General features: G+C 26.5%; 6 protein-coding genes and 1 long non-coding RNA gene across 10 annotated transcripts; 4 read left to right on the top strand and 3 right to left on the bottom strand.

The window, feature by feature from the left end:
• Positions 1-620: 620 nt before the first annotated feature.
• Positions 621-1,054, bottom strand: LOC122633887. The gene is made up of 2 exons (XR_006328216.1): positions 1,021-1,054; positions 621-908 (listed from the first exon to the last, which is right to left on the bottom strand). It is a non-coding gene; the product is annotated as an uncharacterized LOC122633887 (long non-coding RNA).
• Positions 1,055-1,364: 310 nt separating this feature from the next.
• On the top strand, positions 1,365-2,673 carry LOC122633884 (U3 small nucleolar ribonucleoprotein protein IMP3). Its single transcript, XM_043822328.1, has 4 exons — positions 1,365-1,594; positions 1,690-2,004; positions 2,095-2,167; positions 2,248-2,673. Exons 1-4 carry the CDS (start codon positions 1,458-1,460, stop codon positions 2,269-2,271), a joined length of 549 nt encoding a protein of 182 aa, XP_043678263.1. The 5' UTR covers positions 1,365-1,457; the 3' UTR covers positions 2,272-2,673.
• Positions 2,674-3,274: 601 nt separating this feature from the next.
• On the bottom strand, positions 3,275-12,287 carry LOC122633879 (phosphoglucomutase). Of its 2 annotated transcripts, XM_043822321.1 has the most exons (9): positions 12,111-12,287; positions 10,599-10,677; positions 9,028-9,307; positions 8,336-8,774; positions 8,052-8,257; positions 7,766-7,967; positions 7,494-7,686; positions 7,226-7,409; positions 3,275-7,110 (listed from the first exon to the last, which is right to left on the bottom strand). In XM_043822321.1, exons 3-9 carry the CDS (start codon positions 9,274-9,276, stop codon positions 6,886-6,888), a joined length of 1,698 nt encoding a protein of 565 aa, XP_043678256.1. In that variant the 5' UTR covers positions 9,277-9,307; positions 10,599-10,677; positions 12,111-12,287; the 3' UTR covers positions 3,275-6,885. The 2 variants fall into 2 exon arrangements, with proteins under 2 accessions (XP_043678256.1, XP_043678257.1); XM_043822322.1 differs by lacking the exons at positions 10,599-10,677; positions 12,111-12,287 and having other exon boundaries at positions 3,275-6,697; positions 6,882-7,110; positions 9,028-9,438.
• LOC122633878 (sodium-coupled neutral amino acid transporter 9 homolog) lies at positions 10,031-15,931 on the top strand. Of its 2 annotated transcripts, XM_043822318.1 has the most exons (11): positions 10,031-10,448; positions 10,548-10,702; positions 10,809-10,959; positions 11,038-11,189; positions 13,808-13,965; positions 14,047-14,211; positions 14,290-14,349; positions 14,673-14,855; positions 14,951-15,153; positions 15,257-15,361; positions 15,442-15,931. In XM_043822318.1, the coding sequence occupies exons 2-11, from the start codon at positions 10,557-10,559 to the stop codon at positions 15,847-15,849; spliced, it is 1,731 nt and encodes a 576-aa protein (XP_043678253.1). In that variant the 5' UTR covers positions 10,031-10,448; positions 10,548-10,556; the 3' UTR covers positions 15,850-15,931. The 2 variants fall into 2 exon arrangements, with proteins under 2 accessions (XP_043678253.1, XP_043678254.1); XM_043822319.1 differs by lacking the exons at positions 10,031-10,448; positions 10,548-10,702; positions 10,809-10,959; positions 11,038-11,189 and adding an exon at positions 12,429-12,769.
• On the bottom strand, positions 15,910-17,132 carry LOC122633883 (ATP synthase subunit C lysine N-methyltransferase). Its single transcript, XM_043822327.1, has 5 exons — positions 16,867-17,132; positions 16,612-16,784; positions 16,344-16,532; positions 16,132-16,277; positions 15,910-16,039 (listed from the first exon to the last, which is right to left on the bottom strand). The coding sequence occupies exons 1-4, from the start codon at positions 16,949-16,951 to the stop codon at positions 16,137-16,139; spliced, it is 588 nt and encodes a 195-aa protein (XP_043678262.1). The 5' UTR covers positions 16,952-17,132; the 3' UTR covers positions 15,910-16,039; positions 16,132-16,136.
• LOC122633885 (splicing factor 3B subunit 5) lies at positions 17,131-18,017 on the top strand. 2 transcript variants are annotated; one of them, XM_043822333.1, is made up of 3 exons: positions 17,131-17,204; positions 17,399-17,683; positions 17,875-18,017. In XM_043822333.1, exon 2 carries the CDS (start codon positions 17,424-17,426, stop codon positions 17,679-17,681), a length of 258 nt encoding a protein of 85 aa, XP_043678268.1. In that variant the 5' UTR covers positions 17,131-17,204; positions 17,399-17,423; the 3' UTR covers positions 17,682-17,683; positions 17,875-18,017. The 2 variants fall into 2 exon arrangements, with proteins under 2 accessions (XP_043678268.1, XP_043678267.1); XM_043822332.1 differs by lacking the exon at positions 17,131-17,204 and having other exon boundaries at positions 17,211-17,683.
• Positions 17,957-19,605, top strand: LOC122633880 (cytoplasmic tRNA 2-thiolation protein 1). Its single transcript, XM_043822323.1, has 6 exons — positions 17,957-18,098; positions 18,180-18,411; positions 18,504-18,622; positions 18,725-18,913; positions 18,990-19,194; positions 19,289-19,605. The coding sequence occupies exons 1-6, from the start codon at positions 18,051-18,053 to the stop codon at positions 19,528-19,530; spliced, it is 1,035 nt and encodes a 344-aa protein (XP_043678258.1). The 5' UTR covers positions 17,957-18,050; the 3' UTR covers positions 19,531-19,605.
• The last annotated feature ends 26 nt before the right edge of the window (positions 19,606-19,631 follow it).

Genomic DNA, 19,631 nt, shown 5'->3' with positions numbered 1-19,631 from the left:
TACTATATAGAATTTAGTCTTCTAAAGTTGGTACTGATATATTATGAAAAAAATTAGCTTATTTTTTACTTGTGATATGAATTATACTCTCTGTATACTTTATATAGTACGTTATATATAGACAATTGTACTAGGAACAAATTATTGTAGTATATAAGCTCTTATATGATAGTATATACATATATATATATAGGTTTTTATTTTTTAATTCCATATCAATGTTGACATGTTCTTCCCTGCAAATGTGAATGGGCTTCCAATGAGAAAATCATTGTGTAACTATGAAACAAATATTTTGTTAATTCCTACAAAACTTAAAAAAGGACAATGGTTTTATTAATCATGTCCTATAATGTCTCTTTAACGATCGCTGAAATATATATTTACTCGTGCTTTTTGATTTACAAGAACCAAAGTATGCTACAATTGGAATATTTGATAAATCATATTTAATATAATTTATATCAACTTAATTAATTTATACTAACATTTAATGAATTATGTTAAGTCAACTGTGTTAAAATATAAGTTATGAATTAAATTTTAATTTCTATATATAATAAATTAAAAATGATATTATATCATCAATAAACCCTCCATTGACATAATATTAACATAAATGCAATTAATTCTACATTATATATTTGATTATCCTTGTTCATTTGCACACAATGACGAACAATATATTTTTATATATATAGTGCCTAATATACGTTTAATTCTATTGTTAAAATAATTTTATAAAACATATAGGTTGGTTCCTATTCTTCTCATATTTGATTTCTGTAATGTGTAGGAGTATAATAATATATTAAATAATAATGTATGTTGCAAACATCATAACCTAATGAATATATAGAGTGATATGAAATTCTTGGTATAATTCTTAACCTATCAACACAAAAGATCTGAAAAGAAGATATTTATTATAAATCTTAAACATTGCCTTATTAATAGCATTAAAAAATAACGTTTCTTTTTTTTTTTTTTTTTTAATAACAAGTAAATATAGATACATACCTAACACTAGATTAATGATGTTTATTTATTTATTCATCTCAATATAATATTAAAATATATCATGCAAGGATATATATACATATGTAACGTTTTATATATGATTAAAATATATATATGTGTATTATATATATACAACAAAATATTAAATTAATGAATTTTATTTATATTTATACCATTTACCTTATATAGCCTTTTAATGAAGAAATTTAAGATTTTATTAAGATTATTCAAATTATAAAATAAAAAAAGATTATTCGAATATTAAGATATTTATCGAAGTATTACTTCAAAACTGCACCAAACAATACCCTACATATTCCAAGAAGAAATGAATAAATTCTTGACAAGTTGGTAACCTTGATTGCACATGCGTTTTTAACCTCATTATTTGAGTCTGAAAGTTCTATTGACACGGTTTTATTAAGATATTATAAGATATGGTGCGAAAATTAAAATATCACGAGCAAAAATTATTAAAGAAAGTTGATTTTATTTCTTGGGAAGCAGATAATAATTTACATGAAGTCAAAGTTTTGAGACGCTTTAGAATTCAAAAAAGAAGTGATTATACAAAGTATACAAATTAGTGTTGTACATAATATTTAAAACATTTAATCTGAAATATATGTTCAGTATGTGATTTGTAAATTGAATATTTTCATTTCATAGATATAACAAATTATCACGTCAAATTCGAGAATTAGGAGAGAAAATTAAAGAGCTTGATGCTGACAATCCATTTCGCATAGAACAAAGTGCATTATTATTGGAAAAATTATATATGATTGGTTTAATATCTACCAAATGGGACTTATCTCTTACGCAAAGAGTATCTGCAAGTTCTTTTTGCAAAAGACGATTACCAATTGTTATGGTTCGTAATAAAATGAGTGAAAATTTAAAAATGGCAACACAATTAATCGAACAAGGACATGTCAGAGTAGGGACAGAAATAGTAAAAGATCCAGCATTTTTAGTAACAAGGTATTAAACAAATTGACATGTTAATATAAGATATTAACATTATATAAATAAAAGATTGTTAATAAAAAGATAACTATATTACTATTCTAGAAATCTTGAAGATTTTGTAACATGGGTTGATACTTCTGCTATTAAAAAGCATGTATTAGAATACAATGATGCTGTAAGTATTTTATAAAGCGTTAATATACACTTTTTATTTAATATGTCATTTTTTTAAAGTTTATATTATTTATTTTACAGAGAGATGACTTTGATATGGTGTAATTAAGCTGTAAGATAAATGTTTTTATTCTTCAAGTTATTTTTCCTATTCAGATGAAATAAATCTTTTATATATACCTCAATAATAATATAGTTATATTTTTTTATGTGAATTATTTTTAAAACGATATGGATTATAAGTATACATATCATGACTATTTGCTTTAGTTTGCATAAGATTTGTTATAGCAAAGCTAATTTCAGAAGATGAACATGGACTAGTACTTTTATCTACCTTTTTATTTAAATTTGTATTTGTATCTGTATTTCCTATATCTGGACTTTGAACTTCTGTTTCTAATATAGTCTTGCAAGTATCATCAACGTAGGAGCTACATAATTATATATTAATTATATATTACAAATTTTTATAAAAGTAAATATATAACATGTAAAAACATCTCACCTAAGTGTCAATAAATTTTTAGCTACTTTCAGTACTTTCTTACGTCGATTCAATATAATACTTTTTAATGTATTGAGCTGACCAATATAATCAGGTTCTTTGGTAATATTGATTTCAGATTTTATACTTTGAGAATCAAAATACTTCGGTATTTCAAAAGAATTCATTTTTGTTAACTGTTCATTTTGTATTTGTAATTTGTACAAACTTTTAAAATCTGTACAATGATTTTTAGTTTTTTGACGATATTGTGTATTAGCACGTTTTGCAATCTTATGGTGTTTAGAGTCTATAGAATAAATCTGTTCTGGAAAGGTAGAATTTTCATGCCTATAATTTGAATTTCCTAATTTCTGCCTTTTCCAAGTATTCGTCGTTAATTGTTCTGTATCTTTTAGTATTCTATCTTCTATAATTTTGGGTTTAGTACAAATAAAATGTTCTGTATAATTGTTAGATATATACATTTTTGTTGATTCTTTCATTGGACTTTCTTTATCTAATAATACCTGTCCTTCATGTGATGTAATATTACTTTTGTCATTAGAATTTAATATTGGTGAAGGTAACTTATTCTTACAAGAAAAAAACTGAGGATGATTCAATTTTTCATTATTTTTATTAATTATTTCTTGTTTCGAATTTTGCTTGTATTCGTTTAATAATGAATTACGATCTTTAGATTCTTCGTTGAATGATTCACATTCGTTGATTGAAGACGCGCTACCCAGACTGTATATAGATTTTAAAATTAGTTTACAATCAGAACAGAAACTTTCATGTTTTTCTAAATTATTAGAGCAATTATTACTTTCCATTATATATAAAAAGAAATCGTACGTTTTTAAAACAGTACATATATTAGTGTTTGAAAAAAAGTGTGATTGTCAACGTGAGGAAGGAAACAACACTATATCCATCTAGTGTTAAATAAGAAAAGTTAAAAATGAGTATTTCACAAATGCAATATCAATAGAATTATGATTTACACATTGTATAATATTAAGTAATAAATTTGTATTGTTTATTAAATTATATCGAAAGTATGAAATAAATTTTAATTAAAATATAAATTTTAATTAATGAAGTTGAACATTTATTGAGAATTAATTTTTTTCCATTACTACAATGTACAATCATAAAACATTTGATTTGATTTGATTTATGCTACTACACATGATATTTGCATTTCTATGTGATTGTGTTGAAAATATAGTAATTAGTCGACACTAAAGTTCTTCCAAAATTATCGATATCCATTTATATAGTTATATAAAAAAAAATGTACCCATTCATATATATTCCGTTGTACAAATAAATGAAATATTTTATACAAATAGAATAAGTATTCATTATAATTATAAGTATTATCTCTGACACAATCATTCCTTTCAATATATTTCATTGTAGGGATTTATTTATGTCAAATAATAATTTGACAATAGTAAAATTTAAACTAAAAAGTCTACATATTTTGCATACTGCACACGTATGCAACATAGATATTTATCAAAATCAAAATTAATTTGGCCACATCGTCGAAACAAAGATTGCGTGCTTAATGCATAGCCACTGGCTTATTTCCTTACAATGATAATTAGTATTTATTATGATACAAATGTTATATGTTAACATTTTTACAGTAAAATCGGCAGTCATTGCTGGTCTCTATGACACTGCTACCGCACTGCAGATCATTGCTATGTCATAGAGAGTATTTAGGTTATTTTGCTATTTTTTATTTGTTTATGAATCATCCAAAATTTTTTATAACACTCTATGACAATGGCAATAAGCTGAATGGGAGTTTGTGTCGGCTCAGGTCCCCAAGTATCCCCCTTTCTTCTTCTACTATTTACAAAATTCTCACCCCACAATCTCTTCAAACACTGGCAATTGCATTTTGCACAAAACGTGTAGTTAATTTCATTATTAAGTTTGTATCATTTTTTATATCTTCTGAATTATGTATTGCTGCATATTTTGTCATGTAATAATGGTGTCAATTATGAAGAAAAAATAAATGTATGAAAATGACATGTTCGTTTTATCGAAATATTATATTTTTGAGAGCTAGAACATTCCTTTAGGAATAGTTTCAAATGCTTGTAAATTTAGCTTTACTTTTTTAAATAGTATTTATTATTAATAAAAACAAAAGATAATATATTATTACTATAAAAATATATATGAATATTATTATTACTGTTATATACCAATGTTTTCACATATTTCTTTATAATTGCTACAAAAAATTTACATTTCTATCTATTATTTCATTGATTAATTGTGTCATTTATACACACCTTTTACGGTAAATAGATTTTGTTACATATATATTGTAACAGTTAATTAAATTTTGCTCATCTTATATGAATTCCTTTCCTGACCATTACTACTCTTTTTATACATATTTTTGTACATACCCTACTCTATCGATTAACTCCAGTGAGATACTAAGCAGAAGAGTTACTGATTAAATTTGGGAGAATGTAATAGAAACGTTAGAAAAAAAAAATTCTTCTTGTTTTACTATAATACGTATAATAATACGGATATATACGAATCTTTTTATAAATAAAAAATTATTTATGCAGTGATTATTGTTTTTCATCAATAATTTTTGATAGATATAAATATTATTTGAATTTTAACAAAATACACTATATGCTAAGTATCTCGGTGATTAGGAATCGTACCTACATAAAGATATATGTTTCTCCAAGCTTTATGACGTATTGATCATAGAAATAAAATTTCTTATCATTTTTTCACAATCCTTGGAGAATCGCCCAAGCAATTTATATACTCATGCTTCTTTCTATGTCTCATTTACTTTATCAAGACCAATATCAAGACATTAATATAGTTGTAATAGAATACAAAATCCGACATAATATTTTATTATTATAGTGTCGGACATTTTTTCTTTTTTTTTTTTCTTTTTTTTTTCTTTTTTTTTTTTAAATTATCACATAAGTGAAGCATGATAAATACAACATAAAACTTTGTATTCACAAATAATAGTTACTAATATATAAAAATTATCTAATATAATATACAGCAATAAAATAAACAAAATACGTAATTATATGTTATATAGATTTGACAGTTCATATTAGTTCAAATGATCTAGTAAACTGACAAGTAACACGGTTTTAACTTTATTGTTGTTGTGATAATGAAATAATAGTGCATTGAGTGCAGTTTTTATACTTCATAGAGTCTATGTATCAATGTATCAATTATAACTTTATGTCTTTATCATATACTATTACAAAGTATGAATTAATTATTAGAGGAAAGTATATATTTTACTATTCATCCCATAAGATACTTTTACATACTTTTTCAACTTTCACAAATAATGTTTTTTATAGTAACTGTGTTTATTTCTCAGTAAATATTTATTCATAAATGTATTTTTATTTCTTTTGTAAGAAGGTATAGTATAATTTGAACTTATCCGTGTCAGATGTCATTGAACCGTTTACTAATCATATATCACTAGTAGTAATCACTACTAACATAATCATAATTTACACCGAGAAATTTACATTACATTACTTGTGTACAACGGTTATTTAATTGGATAAAATTAATAAGATTTTTAAATTGATTAAAGTAAATATACAACTTGTATTGAAATGTGAATTTTAGTGTCGACTTTTTCTATATTAATATAAAACTTATTTGTTTTATAAAATTAACATTTTTAAATACATACATAATAACATAATAAAAGCTAAATAAAAGAACAGTAGAATAATTTTGCAATAGTACAATGTTATGAGATTATTTTTATATTATAATAAAACATCGTTTTCTTTGTTTCTTAATTTTTGTTTTGTGTAAGAAATTGTTTGATTCAGAAAATGTATTTAAGTTATAGTATCATTAATACCTTTACTCATTAAGTTTTAAGTGTAATGATACATTAATGCAATGATTATGACACTATATGAAGTGTGCTATTATAACAAGACATTAATATATTGCTTTCATATTAATGTAAGTAAAAATCTGTATAAAAATGGAAAGATTACTAAATAATGGACAATGAAGTTTTCCAATGTTAATCCGTCTTAATTATAATAATAAAATGGCACAAGTTGTTTTATATTCACAAACAGTTTTACTTTTTCATTATGAAATTATGAGTAAAACTGTAACCTAGAAATATTGTAGTGAGAACAATATACATTACCTCCTTATGTAATGACAGTTGGTGCATCGCGTCCAGTATGTTGAGATAGTTTACTTAAATCTAATGCAATGTTAACTAACGGTTTTAAAATTTGTTGAGCATCTTTTTCATAAACAGATGGATCATTTTCATAGCTATCAATATATAAACGAATCGTTGCTCCCGAACTTCCAGTTCCGGATAAACGATATATTATACGAGAACCATCTTCAAATAATATCCGTAGGCCCTAATTTATAAAATATAATAATAATAATAATAATAATAATAATAATAATAATAATAATAATAATAATAATAATAATAATAATAAATTTGAGATATTTTGAAAAGTGTAATCCTACCTGTTTATTGGCTTGACTTCCATCAACAGGATCAGTGTATGAGTAATTGTCTGCAAGTTTAACTGTATAAGTTTTATTTCCAGAGGATAATGTTGTACCAACAAATCCTGCTTTTTGCATTGCAGTTTCAACCTCTTGTATCACTTTATTTGCATTTTCTACTTCGCAATTCTCATAGTCATATCTGAAAACATACATATTACATAACAGTGACGTAAATCAATCTCAAGTTATTATCTATTGCAACAGTACAATTTATAATCTATACCTTGTAAAGAAATTGCGTCCATAACTTTTCCAATGATCTAATAATACATCTTGAACAGATTTCCCAAGTTTTGCGATAACATTGAGCCATGCAAGACAAGCCCATATACCATCTTTTTCACGTATATGATCTGAACCTGTACCAAAGCTTTCTTCTCCACAAAGTGATAGACGGCCAGCATCCATCAAATTTCCTAATAATTTATTTGATTAATTATTTCATAACACATTACATGAAATAAGATAAAAGAATATATTAATTATAATATATACCGAAATACTTCCAACCAGTAGGTACTTCAAAACATGTAACTCCAGCTTTAAGAGCCACTCTATCTACTGCAGCACCTGTTGGCATAGATCTTGCATAACCTTTAACGCCTGTCTTTTGAAAATAAGGAATTAATGTCAAATTAGCAGCCAATACTGCTAATGAATCAGTAGGTGTTACAAAGAATGCATTTTTTCCCAGTATCTGTAACAATTTTGAAATAGCAATTTCAATCAAAAAATTTATTTACTTTATTTTATATAATTTAATCAGATTCAATGTTATTACCATATTTCTATCTCCATCTCCATCAAAAGCAGCTCCAAAATCATTTTCAGGATTATTTTTCATGGCGTTTACTAAATCTACTGCATAAGTTAAATTCGGATCGGGATGAAGTCCCCCAAAATCTTCTAATGGAGTTATATTAACAAGACTTGAATTATTCACACCTAATTCATCACTGAATATACGTTTTATATAAGGTCCCGTAACTAGAAGATAATATTGATTATTCTATCATTGATAAATATAAATTTTTATTTGAAAATTATATAAAATCCTTATAATACCTCCATTCATTCCATTAATAAGGACCTTGAAAGCTGGTCTTTGTTTGCTTCCTTGCAATAAAGTTTTAATACTAGCAAAATCAAAGATGTTTTTCATAAGCTCTAAGTAATCATTTACAGAATCTATTATATCAATATCAAATGGTTTCCCATCAACTTGAATAGAAACGTTTTGAATTTTATTAATATCTACATTTATCTCAGGTATTATTTTATAACTTTTGAGCGTTTTAGTGATTTCATAAATTTTATTTGTTACTCCATCTGGAGCAGGTCCTCCATTTTCGCAATTAAATTTTATTCCAAAATCAGCATTAGGACCACCAGGATTATGTGATGCTGTTAAAACTATTCCTCCTTGTGTTTTATATTTACGTATTATAGCAGATACAGCTGGTGTAGAAAGGATCCCATTTTGTCCAACTATTAACCTTCTTACCTAAAATAATACATGTCATTGTCACATTACTCTTCATTTTTGCCAGCTAATGTTGCCAAGTGTAACAGAAATAAAAATACTTAAGTGATAACCTAAAAAGATCGTTTATTAAAATGTATATATTACTTTTATCATAAATTAAATCAAAGTTTGTTAACTATAAACTATAAAGACGATATAATTTCTACTAAATTACATTTGAATGTACATACAATAACATTAAAAATAAATCTATTTTACTTGATAGACATACCCCATTAGCCGCAGTGATTCTAATAATCTTTTTAACAGCATCTTTCCCATAATAACGTCCATCGCCACCAACAACAAGTGTACATCCGACACATTGGCTACCCAAAGCATCGAGTATCGCTTGGACAAAATTTTCAGTGTAGTGTTCCTGTTGAAAAATTCGAACAGCTTTTCGAAGTCCAGACGTACCCGGCTTTTGGCCTTCGTACACTTTAGTCTCCACTGATAGACTGTTCACTGCGGTGGACATATTTTTTTTTTTTTAATATATTTAAACGTAACTGAAAAGAAAATGAAGAGTTTCTGTAAAAATTATTTAAAATAAAATAAAAATATATGTACACTCTCAAGACACAAGAAACTTCGCCAACGTCTGCTGGCAGACTAAATTCTATCAACGGTGCCTGACTTCGCTGCCAATGACATTCAAGGGCACGAGTCAACCATCTTGAAAAATCGCGCCACCACTTAGATACAGAACTAAAAACATATGTATCTCGGTATTTCTAAACAAGATAAAATACATGTTTTATAGAATGCTTAAAAAAAAAAAAAAAGAAAAGAAAAAACAAAAAATCGATTAATAATTTCAATTAATTTTTCTTAACTCTAATCAAACTCAAAGTAATAAAGAAATTATCAAGAATGAAGATAAATCATTATTTCTTCTATTTACACAATACTGGATTTCATAATTTTTATTTAACTTTGATTATGATTTCAATATACTGATAAATATCGTATATTTGACCCCTCTGTCATTCCGATAAATAAATAAATTGTTACGCGTCAATTTTGAATAAAATATGGAGTATTTGAAAAATGCAGAGGAATTTTTATTTTATAATTTATATTTATTTTAATTTATAAAATATATATTACGATATCAAAATGAAAAAAAAAAAATCGAATGATCATAAGAAAAAATCATTTAACAATGAGAATATTTAAATCTTATGTGTAATTAATATCTTCATACACATAACCATGTTTCGAAAATTTCATTTTGCATTATCGCATTTACGTTTCTAGAAAAGCCCAAGATCAAGTTAAAAGGAAAAAATATCGATGCTTACGCACGCATCGTGGTAACCATCAATAAGCAAAATAAGAACACGAACAAAGCCGGGGAGGAGGGCACATATATTATATCAAGGATCCCTGATATAAGTTCGGGTTTACAAAACTGATACATAGCTGTCTCCAATACAGTTTTCCAATAGACTTTGTAGTGAAAACATGTGCTTTAAACATCATAGTGGCATTCTGTTCTTTTTTCTTTTCAACATGAGTTAATATAATTAAAATAATTGTGGATAGTTATTATTTATACGTATTTTAAGAAATATCTATTTTATTTCAAAAGAAAAGAAATATTTATGAGATCCTATTTAATTATCATGTGTTGTAGAATTTAAAAACGTATGTTATACAATGATTTTTTTTTCTTTTTTTTTACGATTTAATTAGATTGCATGCAATTATCATTACAATAATAATACTTAGTTTATTTATTGCTAGGATAAAATTATGTATATGTCTACTGATCATTGGAAAGATAGAAATACGCACCATGATAGCGGATCGGAAAGTACACCATTACTTTCCTCAGATTCTCATTGTAGTCATGGATCGGTTATATTTCAAAATTCTGAAACAAGTGATTTAGAATTTAAGTACGTAGACAGTTCAAACAGATATTGAAATATATTATGTGTAATTCAATAGATTATATGTTTGTATTTCTTTCCATTTATTAATGAGTATCTGTATGTTTTAAAGATATGAAAGTATAGAAGCTGGTAGCTTAAATTCAACGGCTACTGTACTTCCAAAAAGATTATCTTCTGTTTTACAAGACAATACATCTACAGCAAATATATATTGTCCTTTTACTGAAGAAAAATGTTATGGAATACACGACTGTAGTTTGGTAAGAATATCAAAGTATTAGGAAACTAGTACTTGTACGATTATGGCATTCTCACTTGATTCTATGTTATTATATTAGATAAAGAACAAAAACTATGACAAGAGTTATGAACAATCATTGTCAAAGGAATTTAATAGAGAATATCTATCAAGCAACTTTACAATACGACAAGAAAGTATCGAGATTTCAGATAAAGATATTAGGCCGAAACAAAGTTCTCTAGTCACAATGTAAGTAACATTTATTAGTACATAAATAAGAAAAAAAGATAACGTTTCTACTTCCATGTAAAGATATATTATAAAAGATATATGAATATTTATGCGTTCCACAAAAAAAGGAAAGAATGAATGATACATTCAGAGTAGAGTTTGCATCAGAAATTCTTCATTTTTTTACATGTATAAACGCTGATAAAGACGCGATATCTTGTTGCTCAGTAATATTGTCTATATTTGAAATGAAGATATAAAAATATAATCTAAAAATATTGATTGTGATTTATGATAAATATCTCTAATTCTAATTTTCTCGATTTGTTAACTGAATTTGTTCCCCGCTCTTTTATAGTTCGAAGTTCAGGAAAGGCATCAAACGATTTGTATTTGTTTCTTTTTTCATTTATTTCGAACAATAGATTGTAGATTTAAATAACAATTAGTTATAATTAAATTGAATTTTCACACTTCTTGTCAATTGACATAGAAATGTCGTCACGGAAATATATATATATACATACATCATACATACATATATACGTACATACATACGTACATATATATATGTGAGAAAAAGAAAAAAAATCAAAGTTCAAAGAACACGTTATAAGTTTATCCAGGAAGCGTAGAATAATCACGCGTGTGTTTCATGATTTTATCTAAAGGGTTATCTCTCTGTGCTAAAGCCATATAATTGACAAACTTCGTCTTTTAAAATCACTTTTGCTTATGAGCGTTATCCTAATTGGGTCATCGCAAAACGTGTCATTGCTAACTAATCAAATAACCTCATATATTTTAAACATTTTTTATCTCTCTCTTTCTAAGAAAGTGGTTTCACGAAAACACTTTACGATTAAAGATCATAAGTTTCTCAACGAACGGAATTACTATATTCTTATTCAACATTTTATAATTACAATTCGAACTTACCGCATCATGGTCATTGTCTGAACGACGATTTTAAACGAACAACGGTCGTCGACCCTCGCACGAATTGTCGCGAACGCGTGTATGATGATGAATCTTGCATCCACGCCCAACACATGAAGGACCTGATCGATGAGAAAAATAATCGAACGTAGTATAAGAACGACAGCGATAACGACAACGACAACGATAACGATGACGATGACGGTAATGACGACGATAACGACGAATTTCGTTCATGAATAAAAAACGAATTTTTATCAGAACGACGCCATAAATATACGAGAAAATAAATAACGTTCTTTCGAACGTCTATTAAACTATTTTATATAATTCTAACAATGTTCTTTGATAAAGATAATAATAAAGACGTTCTTTTTTCGGCCGGTTGTACCAGGAGTCGGTGTCCGACCGGTTTGCATGCAGCAAACGTTCTCTGCTTGCGTTCACCTTTGTATCGAAAGGGTTAGTGCTCTGTCTGTGTCTGTCTGTTGCCCGGGCGACAGACGAACTTCTCTTTACCCCTCCTACCCTTCCTCCCACCATCCCTACTACCTAACCTCACCTCATCACCCTCTGTCAGCAGACGGAGACGGGTCAATGCCCTTAGCACCATCGAATCTTTCTACCGGGCATTTCCAGTATGCGCTTGTATCTACAAGGTGTGTCCTATGTTCAATGATATTTTACAGATATATTTTTTTTTAATCTTCTTCAGGATCTTTACAAGATCTCTTTACAAGATATCTCTCTTTCGATAATAAATCGAATAAAATATTATGTATTGGATGATTACTTCTAGTCTCTTTTTTTTTTTTTTTTTCTTTTCTTTCTTTCTTCATTCTATCTTCATTATTTATCAAACTTTGTATTTGACGAATTAATTTTGATCATGCTTGAAGATGATTAGTTAATATTATTCGGACTAATTAAGAGATAAGATATATCAATCAAAGGACTGTTTCTAAATGTATTTTTAGAACTTTGAATATTTTCTAGCTCTACCAATCGTCTCTACCAACTTGTCGAGGGAGAAAAGCTCTCGGAGTATTGATCTATTTTTTGTTTTCTTTTTGTTCTTTTTTTCGTTTTTACGATTAGAAAACAAATGCTTTGACTTTATTCAACAGATCGATGATTACTTATATTATTACATGATTTATTTCGAATTGAGATAAATTTAATATACAAGGTGGTCAGATAATTATTATCATCTAAAATATTTCCGTTACAATTAGAATAAATTTTTAAAATAGAATTTTAATAGGATAGAAGAGAAAATAATATTAGTAATAATAATAAATTTTATATTTAATGAATTTTTCTCTCTTTTTATAATTTTACATGTTTAAAGTCGCAAGAGTAGGTTAAATCATAAATAAAATTCAACATCAATTTTATTAATAATTATTAAAAAAGTATCTTTAAATCCAAAATATATTAGATACACAATCTACTATAATAAATTTTACTTGAAAAAATTGATTTACGATACAATTCAATAATTATCAAACACCCTCTACGTAACTTTAACGTAGCGATATGTTAAAATTATCTCACTTATATATGTGGAGAATATTTGTTTCCACAGAATATCCTTATTTATCAAAGTTCAATTCAAAGTCCAAAAATGCGAAAGCGAACTTCAAATCTTTAACATTATCATCTTCTAAAATAATTATCTCTCCGTTTATTTTTAGTTTCTCAGTATGGAACACGATATTGGGCTCATCTTTGCTTACTATGCCATGGGGTATTCAAATGGCAGGTTTTTTTCCTGGAATTATCCTTGTATTAGCAATGGGTGGTTTGTGTCTTTACACTGCTTATCGTTTAATAATCGTACACCAATACCATGGTGAGCTAATAACGAAAGTAAAAAAAGAAAAAATTTTTATTATGATAATAATCTTATTTATTAATTATTGCTTTTTTCAAGGTTCACAAGAGAAAATCGAAGTTGTACAGTTAAGTCGAATATATCTCAATAAATGGGTAGAATACATAGCAAGGATCTTTAGTATTTCCGTTTTGTTAGGTGCAACAATAGCCTACTGGATATTGATGTCCAATTTTTTATATAATTCAGTTAATTTTTTTTATGGTAAAATTGTGCAATGTCAAAAATGTATTTGATTTTATGCTAGCAAATAATTATAATTAATTCAAATTTACACTTTAGATAATATCATGGGACTGCCTACTTACTCTATAACTGATAATAGCACAGATACTGCAGAAGGTACATATTTATTTCGAATTATTTAGTTTACTTCCTAGTGAAGATAGTGTTCGTTACGTAAAGAGACTCACAATAAAACATTTCAATATAATTTCGCATCATACTTAAACAATCTTATCTATGTCAAATTTACGATTTGTGTTCAGAAAATATTAACTTGAAATATTAATTGCTTTAACGTATACCTGTTTCACTCGTTCGTTTAATATCTGTGTTTCTCTTTTCGTTTCATGGTTACCCATATTTATAAGAAACATTAACGTCAATTAATTGTAGTTTATTACATTTTTTTTTAAATAAAAAATGTATCATTTTATTTACAGTTTTGTGTACAAGAAAAGAAATATATAATGGCAGTGATATAATAATGGCACAAGAACGTACATTCGATGCTTTAGGTCCAGCATGGGATTTACATAAAACAGTACCTGCATTTTTAGCTATAATAATATTTCCATTACTTAACTTCAATAGCACTACATTTTTCACGAAATTCAATTCTCTTGGTAATACAACAATATTATTTTAAAAATGAATAACATTTTTGTTAATATCATTTCTAAATAATTCATTTCGTTTACATGTATTTTATATTTTCCAGGAACTGTTTCGATTATATACATAATTATATTCGTTTTAATAAAATCTGCGTCATGGGGTCTACATATGGATAAAGCAATGTGGGAAATTAGTTGGGTATTGAAGCCTACATTCCCAGCATTGTCTGGTATGCTAGCATTATCATTTTTCATTCACAATATTATAATCACTATAATGCAGAGTAATCGTGATCAGTCTAAAAATGTAAGTAAATTTATACATACATATATATATATATATATATATATATATATATATATGATATTTATATACATGAACAATTTATAAAATTGTTTTCAAATTTTAGGGAAGAGACTTAACAATAGCGTATGCTCTTGTTACAATAACTTATATTATAGTAGGTGTAGCATTTTTTGTGTGCTTTCCTCTTGCCAAATCATGTATTCAAGATGTAAGTAATTATATTATAAAAAAATAATTATAATTAAAAATTTTAAATTAATGAATTTGTATATTTTATCTCTTTTATAGAACTTATTAAATAATTTTCAAAAATGGGATGTTTTAACAGTAGGTGCTCGTATAGTATTACTATTTCAACTATTAACAGTTTACCCATTACTCACATACATGTTAAGAATTCAATTAATTTCATCGATATGTAAAACATCTACCATATATAGCACATTAATAACCAATTTTATTTTGGTTTCAATCTGTATATTATTTGCAACATTTCTACCATACATTGGAACTATCATAAGATATACCGGTGCTTTAAGTGGCTTAATTTACGTATTTACTTTACCATGTTTACTTCATTTATCTTTTTTGCGAAAGCAGGGAAAATTGACTACGATTTCAACAATTGTACATTTAATTATACCAATTATTGGTATATTAAACCTTATAGCTCAATTTTTTATAGTTGATCATTGATATTAAATGTAATGTCTTGACAAAATTATTACTATAAATTCATATTTAATTTTATATAATAAAACGCATCAATTTTGTTAGAGATATTTAAATGTCTTGTACTTTGTTATTATTATTATCGTAATTTAGCAAAAAAGATAGAGAAAACATCTTTGAAATACACATTTGTATCTCATTTTACTTTTTGCAACTGTAAATATGTAATAGTATGATAATCAATATATATCCTCCAATTACATAGATAAATATAATTTGTTTAATATAGAAAATAAATTGTATTACCTGTTTTATCTTTTGTATAACCACACAGTATCAACACCTTCGCCAATGGTTGCTATTGGATTTGTATTAGGAAGAGGAAATCTACAAGCTATTATTACAGAATCTTTTTGCAATTCTGTATTAAATTTTTGTTCAATATCTTCCATCTATAAAAATAATTTGATATTGTATACAAATATATGAAGTTAAATAAAATAAAATAAAAATAATACCATTTGTTCAACACCAAATAAAATCACATTATTGTAGTCCTGTAAATTACATTTCCATAAATCTCGTCTAAAGAAACGAGTCTTGGATGACAAACCATTTGTAAAAGCTGTTAATCTAGAATACCATACAAGCCATGGATTTAGTTCTATACCATATGACTTAAAACCAGCTTTTGCTGCTGCTAAAACCTATTGAAAAAATAACATTTTTGTTTGTTGAAGATTATTTCTTTGTTCTTTCATATTTTAATAACATTTTATGACTTACAATACGTCCATCTCCACTGCCAAGGTCAATCAATGAACCTGAACGTCCTTTTAAAGCTTGTAGAACATTCTGTACTTGTTGATTTGTGGCTGGTACATAGGGTAAACAGATCTTACGAAATGCTGGACTAACGAAAGGTATACATATTATGCTAATAGCTGCTGCCAATCCTCCTAATGACAAAAAATTATTAAAAAGGTTGTTATCAAAGTGAAATAAAAAAGACGTATGTAAAATTAAACGTTAATTATATACCTGTTACTGCTATAAGACTAATTCCAAGTTTTGTTAACTTTGGTTTATTATCAATATTATTTGATGTTTCGGTAAAGTACTCCATTTAATATGAAATTATGTATAATATATATATATAATAATAATTAATTAAAATATATTAATTATCATCTCATGTTAGTAAATAACATTACTTATTATTCTATGATTATATTACAGAGGTTATGTTTTTAACGAAGCATGCTACTTGCATGTGCCCTTGTTTCATACAGTCTATTCAAGTCTGTTTTACCATATTATCTTAACGCGCCTGCGCAGTCGTATATCATAATTAGGTTAGAAAATTTGGTCGATCTAATGTTAGTATTTTTATAAGGGTAATATTGAATTTACGATATATAATAAGTTGGCAATATTGAAGTGAGAAATAATAGTAGTATATTTTTATATATACCTGGAATATAATTAAATAAATAAAATATAGAAAGAATTAATTTTAAAGTTGTCTCAGGCAAAAATATAATTTATAGAATTTTGCTATAATCTTTTTAAGGAAATAGAGAAGTAAAATAGGAAGTATGGGTGAACGTTATAATATACATAGTCAGTTAGAACACTTACAATCTAAATATATTGGAACTGGACACGCCGATACAACAAAATTCGAGTGGCTTGTGAATCAACATCGGGATTCTTGTAGTTCGTATATGGGACATTACGATTTATTAAATTTCTTTGCAATCGCTGAAAACGAAACCAAGGCACGTGTGCGGTTTAATCTTATGGAAAAGATGCTACAACCTTGTGGTCCTCCTCCAGAAAAACCAGAGGATTAAGCGTAAGAAATAATTACTTTAATGTCTATGAGTAGAGAGGTTATTAAAAATAAATTCAACCTATGGAGTATCATTCTTAAATATTATTGATAAATTAATTGCATGCATTAAAGAAAATCTATGTTTCATGTGTTTATGTTATTTCGATAATAAATTATACAATTCTTATTTCATTTATTCTTTTTTGTTTTAGGATTTTGAAAATAAAATCATATTTAAGATTTATATAATACATTCTTAAGAAATGATACATATGTTAAACATTTAAGTTTCTAGATAAGTACTATTAGTTAAATATATATTGCTTATACATTTGATTATTTATAAAACCAATTTTATATATCAAGAAGTCAAATAACGCTGTTCAAAATGCCTGTTCAATGTACTAGAAATTGTGGTAAAGATGCTATTCTTAAAGTAAGTATATACTTTTCACTGTATATTTTCTAAATAATATTATAAAATATTTACTAATTATTTTGGAATTTAATTTATCAGAGACCTAAAACTGGTGATGCATTATGTAAAGAATGTTTTATCTATGCCTTTGAAACTGAAATACATTACACCATTGTAAAAGGAAAATTATTTAAACCTGGCAATAAAGTTGCTATAGGAGCATCAGGTGGAAAAGATTCAACGGTATTAGCATATGTGTTGAAAACTTTGAATGAACGTTATGATTATGGGCTTGACTTGTTTCTTTTATCCATTGATGAAGGAATTACTGGTAAATTGATGAAATATTAGAAAACAAAATAGCAAGTAAGAATGATTTTTATTTATTTATTTATCTTTTTTATTGATTTAATATATTTATAGGATACCGAGATGATAGTTTGGAAACTGTGGAAAAAAATAGAGATGATTATGGTATACCATTAAAAATATTATCGTACAAAGATATATATGGGTGGACAATGGATGCTATAGTAGAACAAGTAAGGCATACATTTATCATTTGTAATACATAAAGCATCATATATGAAGATACATTAATGTGTCAGTAAAATACATATTTATTTGTTTAAAATCAATTGTAGATTGGCAGAAAAAATAATTGTACTTTCTGTGGCGTATTTCGAAGACAAGCATTAGATAGAGGAGGTGCTTTATTAGGTGTAGATTGTATTGCAACAGGTCACAATGCGGATGATATAGCTGAGACAGTTCTAATGAATATTTTACGTGGTGACATTGCTCGATTGCAAAGATGTACGGCTATAATAACGGTTAGATAATTTCAAATTTTTATAAACAAAATTAATACAAAATGCAGGATGATTTGAAATATCTTACTTTTTATAGTCAGGAGCAGATGCTATTGTTAGATGCAAACCATTGAAATATGCTTACGAAAAAGAGATTGTTATGTATGCACATTTTCAAAAATTAATTTACTTTTCTACCGAATGCATATATGCTCCTAATGCTTATCGAGGATATGCTCGAACATTTTTAAAAGATTTGGAGAAAGTGAGACCGTCGTCTATCATAGATATCATTCATTCTGGTATGTATATCTTGAAAATAATAATTTTATCGTAATAGTTAATAATTATTTTTTTAATATCTATAATATATAGATTATTAAATTCTAATCTTAGGTGAAAGAATGCAAGTAAAAAGCAATGTAAAAAATTCAGAACGAAGGCATTGTAATACTTGTGGATTTGTTTCGAGTCAGGAAATATGTAAAGCCTGTGTATTATTGGAAGGTTTGAATAGGGGACTTCCAAAATTGGGAATTGGTAAATCTAATAAAGTTAAACATATATTGAATACAAATATCAATGAAAATGCAAAAAGTAAAGTTGTCTCTTCAATTATAACTGCGACAGATTTTTAACATTAAAATTCGCATATATATATGTTTCTAATATATAAGAAAATCTTTCATTTGTAATAAAATGTAAGCTTTTAATTGTTTTCGTTACATGAACTTCTCCT

Source organism: Vespula pensylvanica, chromosome 13 (assembly GCF_014466175.1).
Source record: "Vespula pensylvanica isolate Volc-1 chromosome 13, ASM1446617v1, whole genome shotgun sequence".
NCBI classification, from domain to species: Eukaryota; Metazoa; Arthropoda; class Insecta; order Hymenoptera; family Vespidae; genus Vespula; species Vespula pensylvanica.
This window is presented reverse-complemented; position numbering and strand designations above follow the sequence as displayed.